Source organism: Sturnira hondurensis, unplaced genomic scaffold (genome assembly GCF_014824575.4).
Source record: "Sturnira hondurensis isolate 20B ecotype Veracruz unplaced genomic scaffold, ASM1482457v3 Scaffold0004821, whole genome shotgun sequence".
NCBI lineage: Eukaryota > Metazoa > Chordata > Mammalia > Chiroptera > Phyllostomidae > Sturnira > Sturnira hondurensis.
In genome coordinates, this window is record NW_028077452.1 from 419,266 (window position 1) to 432,582 (window position 13,317).

Below are 13,317 nucleotides of genomic sequence, written 5' to 3' on the forward strand. Positions count from 1 at the left end.
GATTCCCAGTCAGGGCACATGCCTGGGTTGCAGGCCAGTTCCTGGCAGGGGCCAGTTCCCAGCCGGGGATGCACGAGAAGCAACCATACATTGATGTTTCTCTTCCTCTCTCCTTCCTTCCCCTCTAAAGATAAATATTTTTTTTAAAAAGAAGGAAAAATTGGGAAGTTTTACATCAGTGTTGGCAAGAAAGGAAACAAACCATGCTTTACATCATTAACCATGAGAGAAATGCAAACCCCAAACCACAATGAAGTATCACTTCACACCCATTAGGGATGGCTATAATCAAAAGGACAGATAACAAATGTAATGAGGATATGGAGATGCTGGAACCCTCAACTCACTACTGGAGGGAGTATAAAATGATGCAGATGCATCAGAAAACAGTGCAACAATTCCTCAAAAAGTTAAACATGGTTACAATATGACCCCATAATTCTATTCCTAGGCATATACCCAAGAGAAATTAAAAGTTGCCATGCCATCCAGCAATCTTACTTCTAGGTATTCTTTTGACTCATTGGTCATTAGAGTAGTGTTAACGAACGAAAAATGCACATGAACGTTTACAGCAACATTACTCATAACTGCCAAAATATGGAAACAACCCCATGCCCTTCCACATGTAAATATGGTACATCCATATAATGGTATACCACTCAACAATAAAAAGGAACAAATACCGCTTCTCGGCCTTTTGGCTAAGATCAAGTGTAGTAAAAAGGAACAAACAACTGATACATGTACAAACTTGGATGAATCCCAAATGCATTATGCTAACTGAAAGAAACCAATAACAACAGGTATGTGATTCCACTTACACGACACTCTGGGAAAAGCAAAACTACAGGGACAGAACACAGATCAATGGTTGCCAGGGGTTGAGGTGAGGAATGGGTCAGGAATTCTTTGGGACACCGAGACTGCCCATACCCTACGTGTAGCAACGGTTACTAAAATCCACACAAGAGTTTAAATGCAACTGTAAGAATTGGATACTCAAAAGTTAATTTTATTGTGTTCAATTTTTTAAAAATCACTGTATGTAGCAAGGAAAAGTAAATTCATACAAAGTACACAACAAAATGTTTTATCTACTGAGGACATACATATCCTAAGCCATATCAGAACTTGTGGTACAGCCCTGACCAGTCTGGCTCAGTTAGCTGGGTGTCCTCCTGGAAAGCAAGAGGTCAGTTTTGACTCCCAGTCAAAGCACATGCCCTGGGTTGCAGGTTAGGTCTCAGTCTGGGAGAGTACAAGAGGCAACCAATCAATCAATGTTTTTCACACATCAATGTTTCTCTCCTTCTTTATCCCTCCCTTCCCCCCTCTCTAAAAATACATAAATATTTTTTAAAAAATAACTTGTGGTACAAAAGAGAAGTACAGTGGGGATGAAGAATATTAAAATGAATCAAAAAAGAACAAGGGTTTTACACCGATCAATGATGATGGTGCCACAAATCAAAAAATATCAAACTCAACTCCCCTCACCTAATGTCCACAAATAGAAAAGGGAGAAAGAAACACAGGAAGAAAATAATCACTTGATTTAAAATAAGCCAGTTTACTGGCAGGGCAGTAAGCCCAAAGCTCAGAGGCTAAAGTAGGAAGATTTCTGCTTCAGCATTATGAATGACATACCATGTGGAAGGGAGAGAGGAAGGGAATGAATCAGCATCATCCTTGCTTTTTCATTCATTAACACTTACTCTAATGACCAAGTCAAAAGAATGTAACAATAAAATGATGCCAAAGTACATACATCTGTAGTGTACACAATATAATCAATCCTTTACCAGAATAAGATGCACTTACATAAAGGACTTAGTTTTCTAAAATTCATCAAGGGCTTTTTCACATTAGTTTTCCTAGTGAATCCAATGGGTAAAACTACCCTAAAAAATTTAGGAACTGGAAAAAAACTTACTACCAGTAGATGTGAATCTACTGGTAGACAAATACTCACTTTACAGATATATTTCCTTAACAGTCATACTATTGGGTTGGCCAAAAAGTTTGTTCAGATTCTTTTTTTTTTTTTCCATAAGATAGCTCTAGTAGAGCTTAGTTGTCTTTAACTTCATTCAAAATAACTTAGATTGTATTGTGACAGCTATCATATTAGTGTGCATTAAAAAAAAAACGTATCAAAATTGATGAATGTGTAGCCATTTTAAATGGAAGAAAATAAATAACACTTTCTGCATACTATGCTTTATTATCTCAAGAAAGGTAAAAACACAACTGAAACACACACAAAAAAAGATTTTTTCAGTGTATGGCACAGGTGACAAACACAAGGCCCACGACAGGCCAAATCTGGCCTAGCACCTTGTTTCCACCCAGTGGCAACGCCAACCTCCTTGCCCCTAGTTAAGAAGTAGTTACATTTATACAGTCCTAAAATTACATTCAGTCTTTGAAGGCAACCTCGAGACTGATGTGGCCCCCAGTGAAAATAAGTTTGACACCCCTGGTGTATGGAGAAGGTGCTATGACTGACAGAAAGTGTCAAAGTGTTTTGCCAAGTTTCATGCTAGAGATTTCTCACTGGATGATGCTCCACAGTCCGCTAGACCAGTTGAAGTTGATAGTGATCAAATCAAGACATTAATTGAGAACAATCAATGTTATACCACACAGAAGATAGTCAACATGCTCAAAATATCCAAATCAATAAAGTTATTAGTGAAAATAAAAAATGTGTCCTTTATTCTACGGAAAAAAACTCAACAAGAGTTTTTGGCCAACTCAATACAACAGAACAACTAAGATGAAGCAAACATTTGAGAAACACACCTTTTTTGTTTATTGGGTTTTTGCCTTCAATTTGATTTTCTTGGGTTAAACTGGCTTGATGTTTGAGAGTACTACATAATTTACTGTAAAAGTAAATGATAAAACTATAAAAATCTGCTTTAAGACTCATGAATTCTAAGTCATTTGGCACAGATAACTTTTATCTTATTAAAAATATTAAGTTATCATTTGCTAAAAATCACCTACATTACATGTCAGGGACTTTGCTTGTATGTAATTTCAACCTTTATTAGTAGTCCAGTAAGGTAAGTTCATTTATCTGCATTTATCTGCATTTGACCCTTGTGACAGTCAGCAGCCTGAAGAGCACCCACATAATTAAGTACCTATACTAGGATCTGACTAAAGCCCTGGCTTTAACTCTTAGTAAATCTCAATGTGGAGATTTTAATAGTCTGGCACCACTACCAAAAAAAAAATCCTTAGAGTTTTATATTGTTAAAGAGAATCAGAACTTGTGAATCCTTCACTAAAAAAAGGTTTAGAATCCTACAATGCCAATTACTATCCTCTGTTATGATTTTGTATCATCTTAGTATGTCTTCACATAAAAAAAATAAAAAAATCCTCTCACATCCTGTACACCTCCCCAAAGTACTCCCTTACACACAAATACACAAAGTTTCACTATGACCTTGTGGATGGTATTTTTCTGGGGGGAAAGGGGGAACTTCCATTGGTACTATGGTTGGGACACAGAGGTCTCTAGTTAATTAAATGTTCTAGCTGGTTTAATTTCCCAAAAAAGTAAACATTTAAACTACAACAAATTAAGTTCTTCTATGGTATGTCTTAATCTATCGGGAACTTTCCAGGCCCCAGATTCATCAAAATAAACAAATTTTCACTGTTATATTATTTCTTCTCTTCCCAAAATTGTCATTGTGTTTAATCTTGCAAGGGGAAACATGCTACACAGCAGCACTGTGATTTGATCATAACTACACAGTCAAAATCAATTCTACTCCCCTAATCTTAAACAACATTCATAAATTTACACCATTTACACCTACTGTTTTCAATATTTTTTCTAGACTACATCACTGAAACCAAAACACTATGAGATCTTTTAATGATAACTCAGTAATGAAGAAACCATTTACAGCTAATTTCCTCTTTGACCAATCTTGCTATGTAAAGGCCCTTTAACATGAGATGAAATCCTAAGCCCCTCCTCCCATCACTACTTAAAAAAACTACAAACATTACCTCTGGCAATACTATGGGGAACTTTTTAAAGGGGAAAAAACATATAAACCATAATTATTTTCAATTGTGTGTCTAAGACCCACTGCTTACATAGCAATTTAATTTGTATCTTACTTGGCAGGACTATACTAGTTTAAACTTCTTAAGCCTACTGAGATAATAGGAAAGCAGCCTCTGGTTCATCATGAGGGTGTTCCTCTAGGCCAAGAAAATTCTTGAAACTCTGTTATACAAAAATGGGCAGATAAAATCACAGGTCTGGAACTTGTGGTCAAGGAGGCGGCATAGGTCTTGCCTCCTTGCCTCCACACATAACTATAGCAAAAAATACAACTACATTACAAAGTAAGTATCACCCAGATTTGTCAGAAAATCAAGCTGTGTGGAAGTCTGACAACCAAAGATCTAAAGAAGCCACATTCATCCAGATAGGTAGGAGGGAGGAAACACAGAGAGGCATGGAGACATGGAATGGCACTGGCATGAAGAAGCAGAGAGACAGGAATGGGTGGTCCCACATCCACGTGTGACGGCTAAAAAATGGGAGGCATACCTAGGGATTAAAGGGTCCCAGCCCCAGTCTAGACCACCCACCCTAGAGTTCCAGTGACAGGAAGATAAATCCCACTAATTTCTGGCTATAAAAACCAGTGGGGGCAGAAAAAACTGGAATTTGCAAAAGACTCCTCTTAAAAGGCCCCACAACCAACTTAGGACTCACACAGACCCACCAGCTCTGGGATTCAGCACCAGGGCAACAGCTGAAATGGCAACAGTGACATATGGGGAGAAAATGAAGTATCAGTGCCAGGAGATAGCTTCCTCCTGGACAAAACTCCAGAGGACAGGCAGGGGCATTGTCTGTTCTGCGAGCCCTCCCCCACAAAGAGCAACAGATTGGAAACAAGGGTTACCCTGCCCTCACAATTACCTAAGTCTCCACCACATACAACTTAACAAGTATGCTTTTCTACAATAGGCCACACTACTAACACAGGGAGTCAAAGCAGCTCTACCTAATATACAGAAACAAATACAGGGAGGCTGCCAAAATGAGCAAAGAAATATGACCCAAAGGGAAAAAAACCCAGGACTAAACTTCCCCCCCCCCAAAAAAAACTAAACAAAATACAGATAAGCAATCTATCAGATGCAGAGTTCAAAACAATGGTTATTAGGATGTTCTAGGAACTCATCGGGTAATTCAATGGCATAAAAAAGACCCAGGAGGAAATGAAGGTTGCATAAGTGAAATAAATAAAAAAATCTACAGGGAACGAACAATGGAGTTGATAAAGCTGAGAATCAAATCAATGTTTTGGAACATAAGGAAGCAAAAAGCATTCAATCAGAACAGAAGGAAGAAAAAAGAATTCAAAAAATGAGGACAGGCTTAGGAACCTGTGGGACATCTTTAAAGATATCAACATCTGAATTACAGGACTGCCAGAAAAGAAAAGAAAAAAATGAAAACTTATTTGAAAAAATAATGAAAGAAAACTTTCCTAATTTGGTGAAGGACACAGACATACAAGTTCAGGAAGCACAGAGTCCCAAGCAAGATGGACCCATAGAGGACCACTCCAACACACATCATAATTAAAATGCCAAATGTTAAAGATAAAGAGAGAATGTTACAAGAAGCAAGATAAAAGCAGAGAATTACCTACAAAGGAGTTCCCATGAGACTGTCAGCTAATTTCTCAAAAGAAACTTTGCAGGCTAGAAGGGACTGGCAAGAAGTATTCAAAGTGGTAAAAAGCAAGGATCTACAATCTAGATTACTCTATCCAGCAAAGCTTTCATTTAGAATAGAAGGGCAGATAAAGTACTTCCCAGACAAGGTAAAACTAAAGGAGTTCATTATGACCAAGCCATTATTATATGAAATGCTAAAGGAAATTATATAAGAAAAAGAAGATCAAAACGATGAACATTAAAATGACAATAAATTCACAACTATCAACAACTGAATTCAAATAACAAACTAAGCAAACAAGCACAACAGGAACAGAATTACAGATTTGGAGTTCATGTGAAGGGTTACCAGTTTGCAGGGGAAGGGGGAAAATGAGGGGAAAGTTGCAGGGATTAAAGAAGCACAAATGGTTACATACAAAATAGACAGGGGGATGGGATGTTAAGAACAGTATAGGTAATGGAATAGCCAAAGAATATGCATGAACCATGGACATGAACTAAGCAGGCCAGGGGGAAATGGGGGGACAAGGTAGTATTGCTGGAGAGAATGGGGGTACCCTGTGTTTTCTTCCCATTACCCAGGCAACGGGGGAAAAATTGAGACAACTGTAACAGTCGATAAAATATATGTTTAAAAAAAGATGTATAAATATCCCTGTAGTCCTAAATCTGGAAACAATGCAAGGATGCCTCCCTTTATCACTTACATTCAATATTATATCAGAGGTGCTACCTAGTGGAATAAGGCAAAAAAAGAAAGAAATGAAAAGCATAAAGAGCAGAGATGAAGGCTTTAAGTATTCTCTACTTATAGATAACATGATTGTTTACCTAAAAAACCTCAATTAAGTTGCAAAGCAACTAGATTAAGTGAATGTGGCAAGTTCACAGGATCCAAGGTTAAAATACAAAATCAGTTTTATTTTAGTTACTAGCAGCAAAGAAATGAAAAATAAAATTTTAAAATCCCATTTATGAGGACAAAAGCACAAAACACATAAAAATTAATTTTATAAGAAACATCCAAAACATTCAACTGCAAACTATGAAATACTGGTGAGAGAAATTAAAGAATATCCAAATAAATGAAGTTCATGTATATAACAAGTTCCAAGGTAATGGACTGGAATAACTCAATATTAAGATGTCAAATCCTCCAACTAATTTACAAATTCAAGAAAATCCCCATCACAATCCCACTGGGTTTGTTCAGGTTAATTTTTTTTATAAACTGATAAACTATTATGTAATTGAAATTTACTAGAGTGGAACTCAAACGCTTTCACCAAAAATAGAAAAAAATTATGAGCAACTTCTAAAATTTATATTTAAATGTAAAGAAAGGACCTAGAATATCCAAAGTAATATTGAGAAACAACAAAGTTTCAGTACTTAATATTTCGTGAGTTCACAACGTAATACATAGAAAACTACATATTCAAAACAATGTTGCATATGAACTAACCTGGGACAAAATAGAGTCCAGAAATACACTCAAACACATAAGGTCATTTTGTTTGTTTATGGAAATATAGTTTACATACAGAAAAATCTGGCCTATTTACTGTTAGTTATATGAATTTGAGGGCATCTTCTATACTACTTTGAAATCGAGTTTGTCTCTCCCTTTGCCAGTACAATATTGTTTTTTTAAATATATTTTATTGATTATGCCATCACAATTGTTCTATTCCACCCCCCTTCATTCCCCTCCACCCTGCACACCCCCTCCCCCATCATTCCCCCCCCTTTAGTTTATGATCACGTCTCAAGTTCTTTAGATTCTATATTTCCCCTACTATTCTTGCCCTACCCCCTATCTATTTTCTACCTACTGTCTATGCTACTTATTTTCTGTACCTTCTCCCCGCTTCTCCTCCTCCCACTCCCCTGTTGCTAATCCTCCATGTGTTCTTCATTTCTATGGTTCTGCTCCTGATCTAGCTGTCCTCTTGGTGTGCTTTTGTTTTAGGTGTGGTTGTTAATATTTTTAATCTTCTTTTTCTTAGGTAAGTCCCTTTAGCATTTCATATAATAAGGGCTTGGTGATGATGGACTCCTTGAATTTGACCTTATCTGAGAAGCACTGTATCTGCCCTTCCATTCTAAGTGAAAGCTTTGCTAGACAGAGCAGTCTTGGATGTAGGTCTTTGGATTTCATGACTTGGAATACTTCTTGCCAGCCCCTTCTTGCCTGTAAGGTCTCTTTTGAGAAATCCGCTGACAGACTGATGGGAACTCCTTTGTAGGTGACTGTCCCCTTATCTCTTGCTGCTTCTAGAATTCTCTCCTTCATTTTAATCTTGGCTAATGTAATTATGATGTGCGTTGATGTGTTCCTTCTTGGGTCCAACTTCTTTGGGACTCTGTGAGCTTCCTGGATTTCCTGGAAGTCTATTTCCTTTGCCAGACTGGGGAAGTTCTCCTTTATTATTTGTTCAAGTAAGTTTTCCACTCGTGGTTGTTTCTTTCCCCCTTCTGGTACCCCTATAATTCACATGTTGGAACGTTTAAAGGTGTCCTGGAGGTTCCCGAGCCTCTCCTCATTTTTTGAAATCTTGTTTCTTCTCATTTTTCTGTTTGGTCATTTCTTCCTTCCTTCTGGTCCACTCCCTTGATTTGAGTCCCAGTTTCCTTTCCATCACTATTGGTTTCCTGTGCATTTCCCTTCATTTCAGCTAGTTTAACCTTCATTTGTTCCTCTAATTTGTGACTATAATCAACCAGTTCTGTGAGCATCCTGATAAACAGTGTCTTGAACTGTGCTTCTGAGAGGCTGGCAATCTCTTGGTCGCTTAGAGTTACAGGCTCTGGCGCTTTGAGTTCTTCTTGAGCCATATTTTGGACTGTTCGTGCCTGTTACATATGAGGAGTGGAGCCCTAGGTGTCACCAGGGCAGGCAACTCAGTCACTGGGATGTGACGCTGTATGTGGGGGCGGGGTCAAAGGGGAGCAATGGCAGTTCCCTCTGCTGCTTCCCACCGCTGGGGCCTGCGTGGTCTGTCTCATTATGTGCAAATGTGTGACCGCGGTCAGCCTGCCACCTTGCGGCCTCACTGGGTCCGCCCGATGCTACCCCACACCTGGGATTGTCCACGGCTGCCTGGGTGCCTGGGGTCGGGGCATCTTTCCTGCCCAACCCTGCTCCACTGCTGTCTCCGCCCCTCTTACCCATCCGGTAGAATGGTTTGTTGTTGTCGGACTTCCGTATAGTTCAATTTTCTGTTCTTTGGCTGTGCCTTTGTTCACCAAACCTTTGCTGTATTCAAACTTGGTTGTGGGAGAAGGCACAATGTTTCCACCTATGCCTCCATCTTGGCGAAAGTCCCTGCCAGTACAACATTGTTTTTATTACTACTGCTTTATAATAAATCTTGATATCTGGTAGAGAAAAAAAATCACAAGCCTGGATTGTTGTCCTGCCTAATTTATCATAGCTAATATCATTCAACAGCAGCAATTCACTATGTTTTTAGTCAAATGAGATAGAATCATCTTTTACATATTTTAAGAAATTATGATAACTGGCCCTGGCCATGTGGCTCTGTTTTCAAGCATTGCCCTGTACACCGAAAGGTCGTGGATTTGATTCCCAGTCAGGGCACTACCTACACTGCAGGTTCAAGTCCCCAGACAGGGCATGTTATTAAGTGGCAGCTGATCAATGTTTCTCTTTCTTTCTCTCTCTCTCTCCCCCTCACTTTCTCTTTCTCTCTCTCCCCCACTCCCTCCTCCCCTCTCTAAAATTAATAAGCATGTCCTTGGGTGATGTTAAAAAAAAAGAAAAAAGAAAAGAAACCAAGGCAACCTTTCACAGTTGTGATATGATTGATTTCCTGGCATTCCTGAGGCAGTTATGTTTTCTAAAGAATAATTTGCCTAGTAAAAAAACATATAAGACACTGCAGACAAAATTATCAAAACTTTTCATCCTACCTGAAAACAGTCAATGGAGAAAGTTATTTCACTTTCTTTACATAGTAAGTGGCTTTGGAAAGGAATGGCAAGCTGAGCACCAAACCCATTTCTTCTTCCATGAAGCACATGATTAGGTAACTTATTTTCCAGCCTTGCTTGAGTTTAGGTGTGCGCATGTGACTGACTTCTGGCTAAGGCGATACGGGTAGAAGAAATAATGGGCTGTATGTCTAGGCCTGGACACATGAAAACTTCCCACAGGAGCCTCCATTTTTTTGACCCCCACAATGATTTAAGGCAGACAAGCACAGCCTTATGTGGAAAATGGAAGGAAGACAGCAACAAGGTAGAAGAAACTTGGGTTCCTCAATCACTGTTTGGAGGAAAACTGTCCACATATCAAGGCTACCAGTGAGCAAGAAATAAATATCTATCATATCTGAACCATTATAAATGGAGGGGGTTATTCTAGCAGCTGAACTTATGTTGACTAAGTAAATTAACTGGGCAACTCTAGTTCAAGGTTAGGTTGACTTGAAATGTATGTTCTAGAATTAGTGACAGAGGCAATCACATGCATACCAGATGGGATCTCTAAATATACACAGCCGAGGTAACACCAGGTTTGGCCACAATAAAGCAATATATTCCAGCATGAGGTAAAAATTGTGCTGAGCAGCTAAGGCTGAAGAAGATACTTTTGAACCACTGATACTATTTCCATAGTTAAATATTAGCTGGTATTAATCACCAAGAGTTTTGTGAGGATCTTCTGTACTTCCATTGCCAAAGGTACCATAATTCATATTAAAGCACAACATTAGAATACTACATGAAATCCAACTCTGAATTTACTTAAAAACTACTGTTGAATTCATTGCAAAAATGGTATTAAGTGATACACGAGATAGAGTTCAAGTTGGGTTTCTTCAGATGTTTCTTTTTTCTTAACAGAAATTTAACATCAAGAAGATCTTTCCTTTCCCACATGGAAGTTGCATGGGCTCTCCACTTGGTCATGAGAATGACAAAATGTACAGCACTTCCCTTTATGCCCTGGTCAAGACTCAAAGTAGATGTACTCCTAAAGGGACATTGATTTTTATTGTTGGTATACTTCTTCCTTTGACCTCAGCTGGATAAGTCCCTCATTGCAATATAATTTCAGAGATGAGGTATGAATAAATTGAATCAATCCGGGAAGGAATACTCATTAAGTAGCTAGTACATTCTGGGCACTTTAAACAATCCTATCTCAACAATGCAACAATGAAGTTTTCCCATTGTTTTCCATTCTACAAATGAGAAAGCAGAAAAGTTATTCAAAACAAACAAAAAAAAGTGCTGAAGGCAACACACCCAATCAAGATTCAAGTCCTGGACATCTGACTCCTAAACTTATCCTTTCCATTTCAAAATGCTGCACTTACCCTATTACATATTGCCAGACTTTAGGCTATGAAAAAAAAACAGATTACCACTCAATTTTTATTTCCTTTACACATTCATTTTAGTGAGCCAATAGTTCTTAAAATGTTCATCCTTCCACTTACACCGTATTATCACATTGCCACAAAATGAAAGCTTGCACTGTCCTTTTGACTACACAGTAAGCTGCAATCAGCAACGTAGAGAATTTAGAGGATAAATCCAGGACAAGAGGAGGCCTAGTCTTTCCTGCATTATCTGGACTTAATTGATGCCTCTCTGAGGAAATACTTGTTTTTCACCTATAAGTTTTAGTTTCCACAAGAATTATTTCAGAATATTTTTCACTAGTTCATAGATTTCCAAAACCCCATTTTGAAAGATACATTTCTTAATTTAGTAAAACAGGTATATGTCAAGGTACTTGAAACACAGGCATAGTCTCGAACTTTCTTAGTGGTATTATGACATAATTTTTACCCTACAGCACCTAAAATAGTTCCATGCAGGACTGAAAAACCAGTTTTAATACTGTTCTTTTCCACTTAAAGAGCTGGGTGAAGATCAAGGACAACATGTAGTGTCATACTATAACTACTATTTTAAGTAATTATTTACTTACCTCGAACACTTAAAAGTCCAATGTAGATAAACTGCTCACTAATCAACATTATCAGTTCTCAGCAGCAGTTTTTTTAAAAGTGTTAACTCAAACCACATTTAATATCAAAAGACTAAAATATGCTTAAGTTGGCATGAGTTATCATAAACCATGCTAAAATTAGGTGTTTAACAGTCATCATTATAACTTAATAAGACGTATTTTTATGACAAAGTTCCACTCAAAAATACTTTGTTAGAAATGCAATTTGTTAGAAAAGCAAACACTTTTACCAAAAGTATATTTCTATAGTGACATTTAAGATGATGAAACTGTCAAAGCTCAGTTCTTTTGACTGCAAAGGTCAAAACATTTATCCTTCCTCTGAAAACCTGTTGTGCTACTTATTGAAGTCCTTCACATATACTATTCATATCTCAGTCAAGTGCTGCATCATGGAAAATGACATTTTTATTTTTAAGCCTTACCTTCAAATAGGATCCATAATATTTGGTTACATATGGACTGTCACACTGACTCAGCACTGTAATTTCTTGTTGAATGTCCTCTATTTCATCTTCAGCTTCTTCTAGATCAATGATTTTTATGGCAACCACTTTCTGAGTCCGATTGTCAATACCTTTGAACACCTCACCAAAAGAGCCCTTTCCAATTTTCTCCAGTTTTGTAAAAAGCTCTTCTGGATCTGCTTTTAGGTTCTATAGGAAAGAAAGAAAAGGCAAACTTCAATAACTCACAGTACTGAGATTGCTTTTTCCCTGCATTTATTTATAACACACAGACGGTAGTCTTTTTTTAATTCCTATTTCTTGATTTTCAGAGAAAGAGAGAAAAGGAGAGAAGAGAAAGGGAAAGAGAAAGAGAGAAGCATGGATTTGTTTGTTGTTCCACTTAGTTATGCATTCATTGGTTGATTCTTTTATGTGCCCTGACCTGAGATGGAACCCACAACCTTGATGTATCCGGATGACACTCTACCCAACTTAAAAACATTCAAACATGACAACTCCCTTGAGTAAAAACAGCTGCAGTCTCCTTTTTCCCAGAGCACACTGTTATGTCTCTGGTTGAAAAGTGTATTAACATTATATGCTTTTTCCCCTCCAGATTATGATCTACTACTAAAAACTGTATCTTATAATCTTACTAACTTCGTCTCCAGGCCACACACAGACTTCATTAGAAAGCAGTCTCGGACATACCAAAATAATTAAAAACAAAAACCCAGCTCAAATTCAGAGCATTACATGGACACAAGGAAAATACAGCCATAGCCTAAAAAACCGCAAGCACATATGCACCAAACACCTATTTTTTTCTAATTTTGCAAACTATCTTAGTTGGAGCAGTGTCTACACAAAACCTCAAGAGGTAAGATACTAGATACATCCCCAAAATAAGCTATGGGACAGAGTTATTCAATACTGTCCTTCTAAACACTTAAATTATTTGCCCAAAACTATGGTTCCTAAGGGCCAAAGGCTTAGTATTTAAACATAATTTCATACCTTGGGCTCTGCCAATTTACTAGCAAGTTACTGAGCAACGTGGCCTGTGTTGATATCTGTAAAATGGGGTAACACTACTTACTTCTCAGGATAAAATAAGGA

General features: G+C 37.8%; 1 protein-coding gene across 4 annotated transcripts in view; it reads right to left on the bottom strand.

Annotated features, from left to right (window-relative positions):
- Positions 1-13,317, bottom strand: part of STK24 (serine/threonine kinase 24) — a 120,714-nt gene that overhangs the window by 75,312 nt on the left and 32,085 nt on the right. For 2 of the 4 annotated variants that reach the window (XM_037046066.1, XM_037046064.1), the window contains exon 2: positions 12,175-12,405. The exons of 1 other annotated variant lie outside the window; for it this stretch is intronic. In XM_037046066.1, the coding sequence (XP_036901961.1) occupies positions 12,175-12,405 (231 nt within the window). Of the gene's footprint in view, positions 1-12,174; positions 12,406-13,317 lie in introns of those variants that run through there. One more of the 4 variants, XM_037046069.1, reaches the window with a different exon arrangement.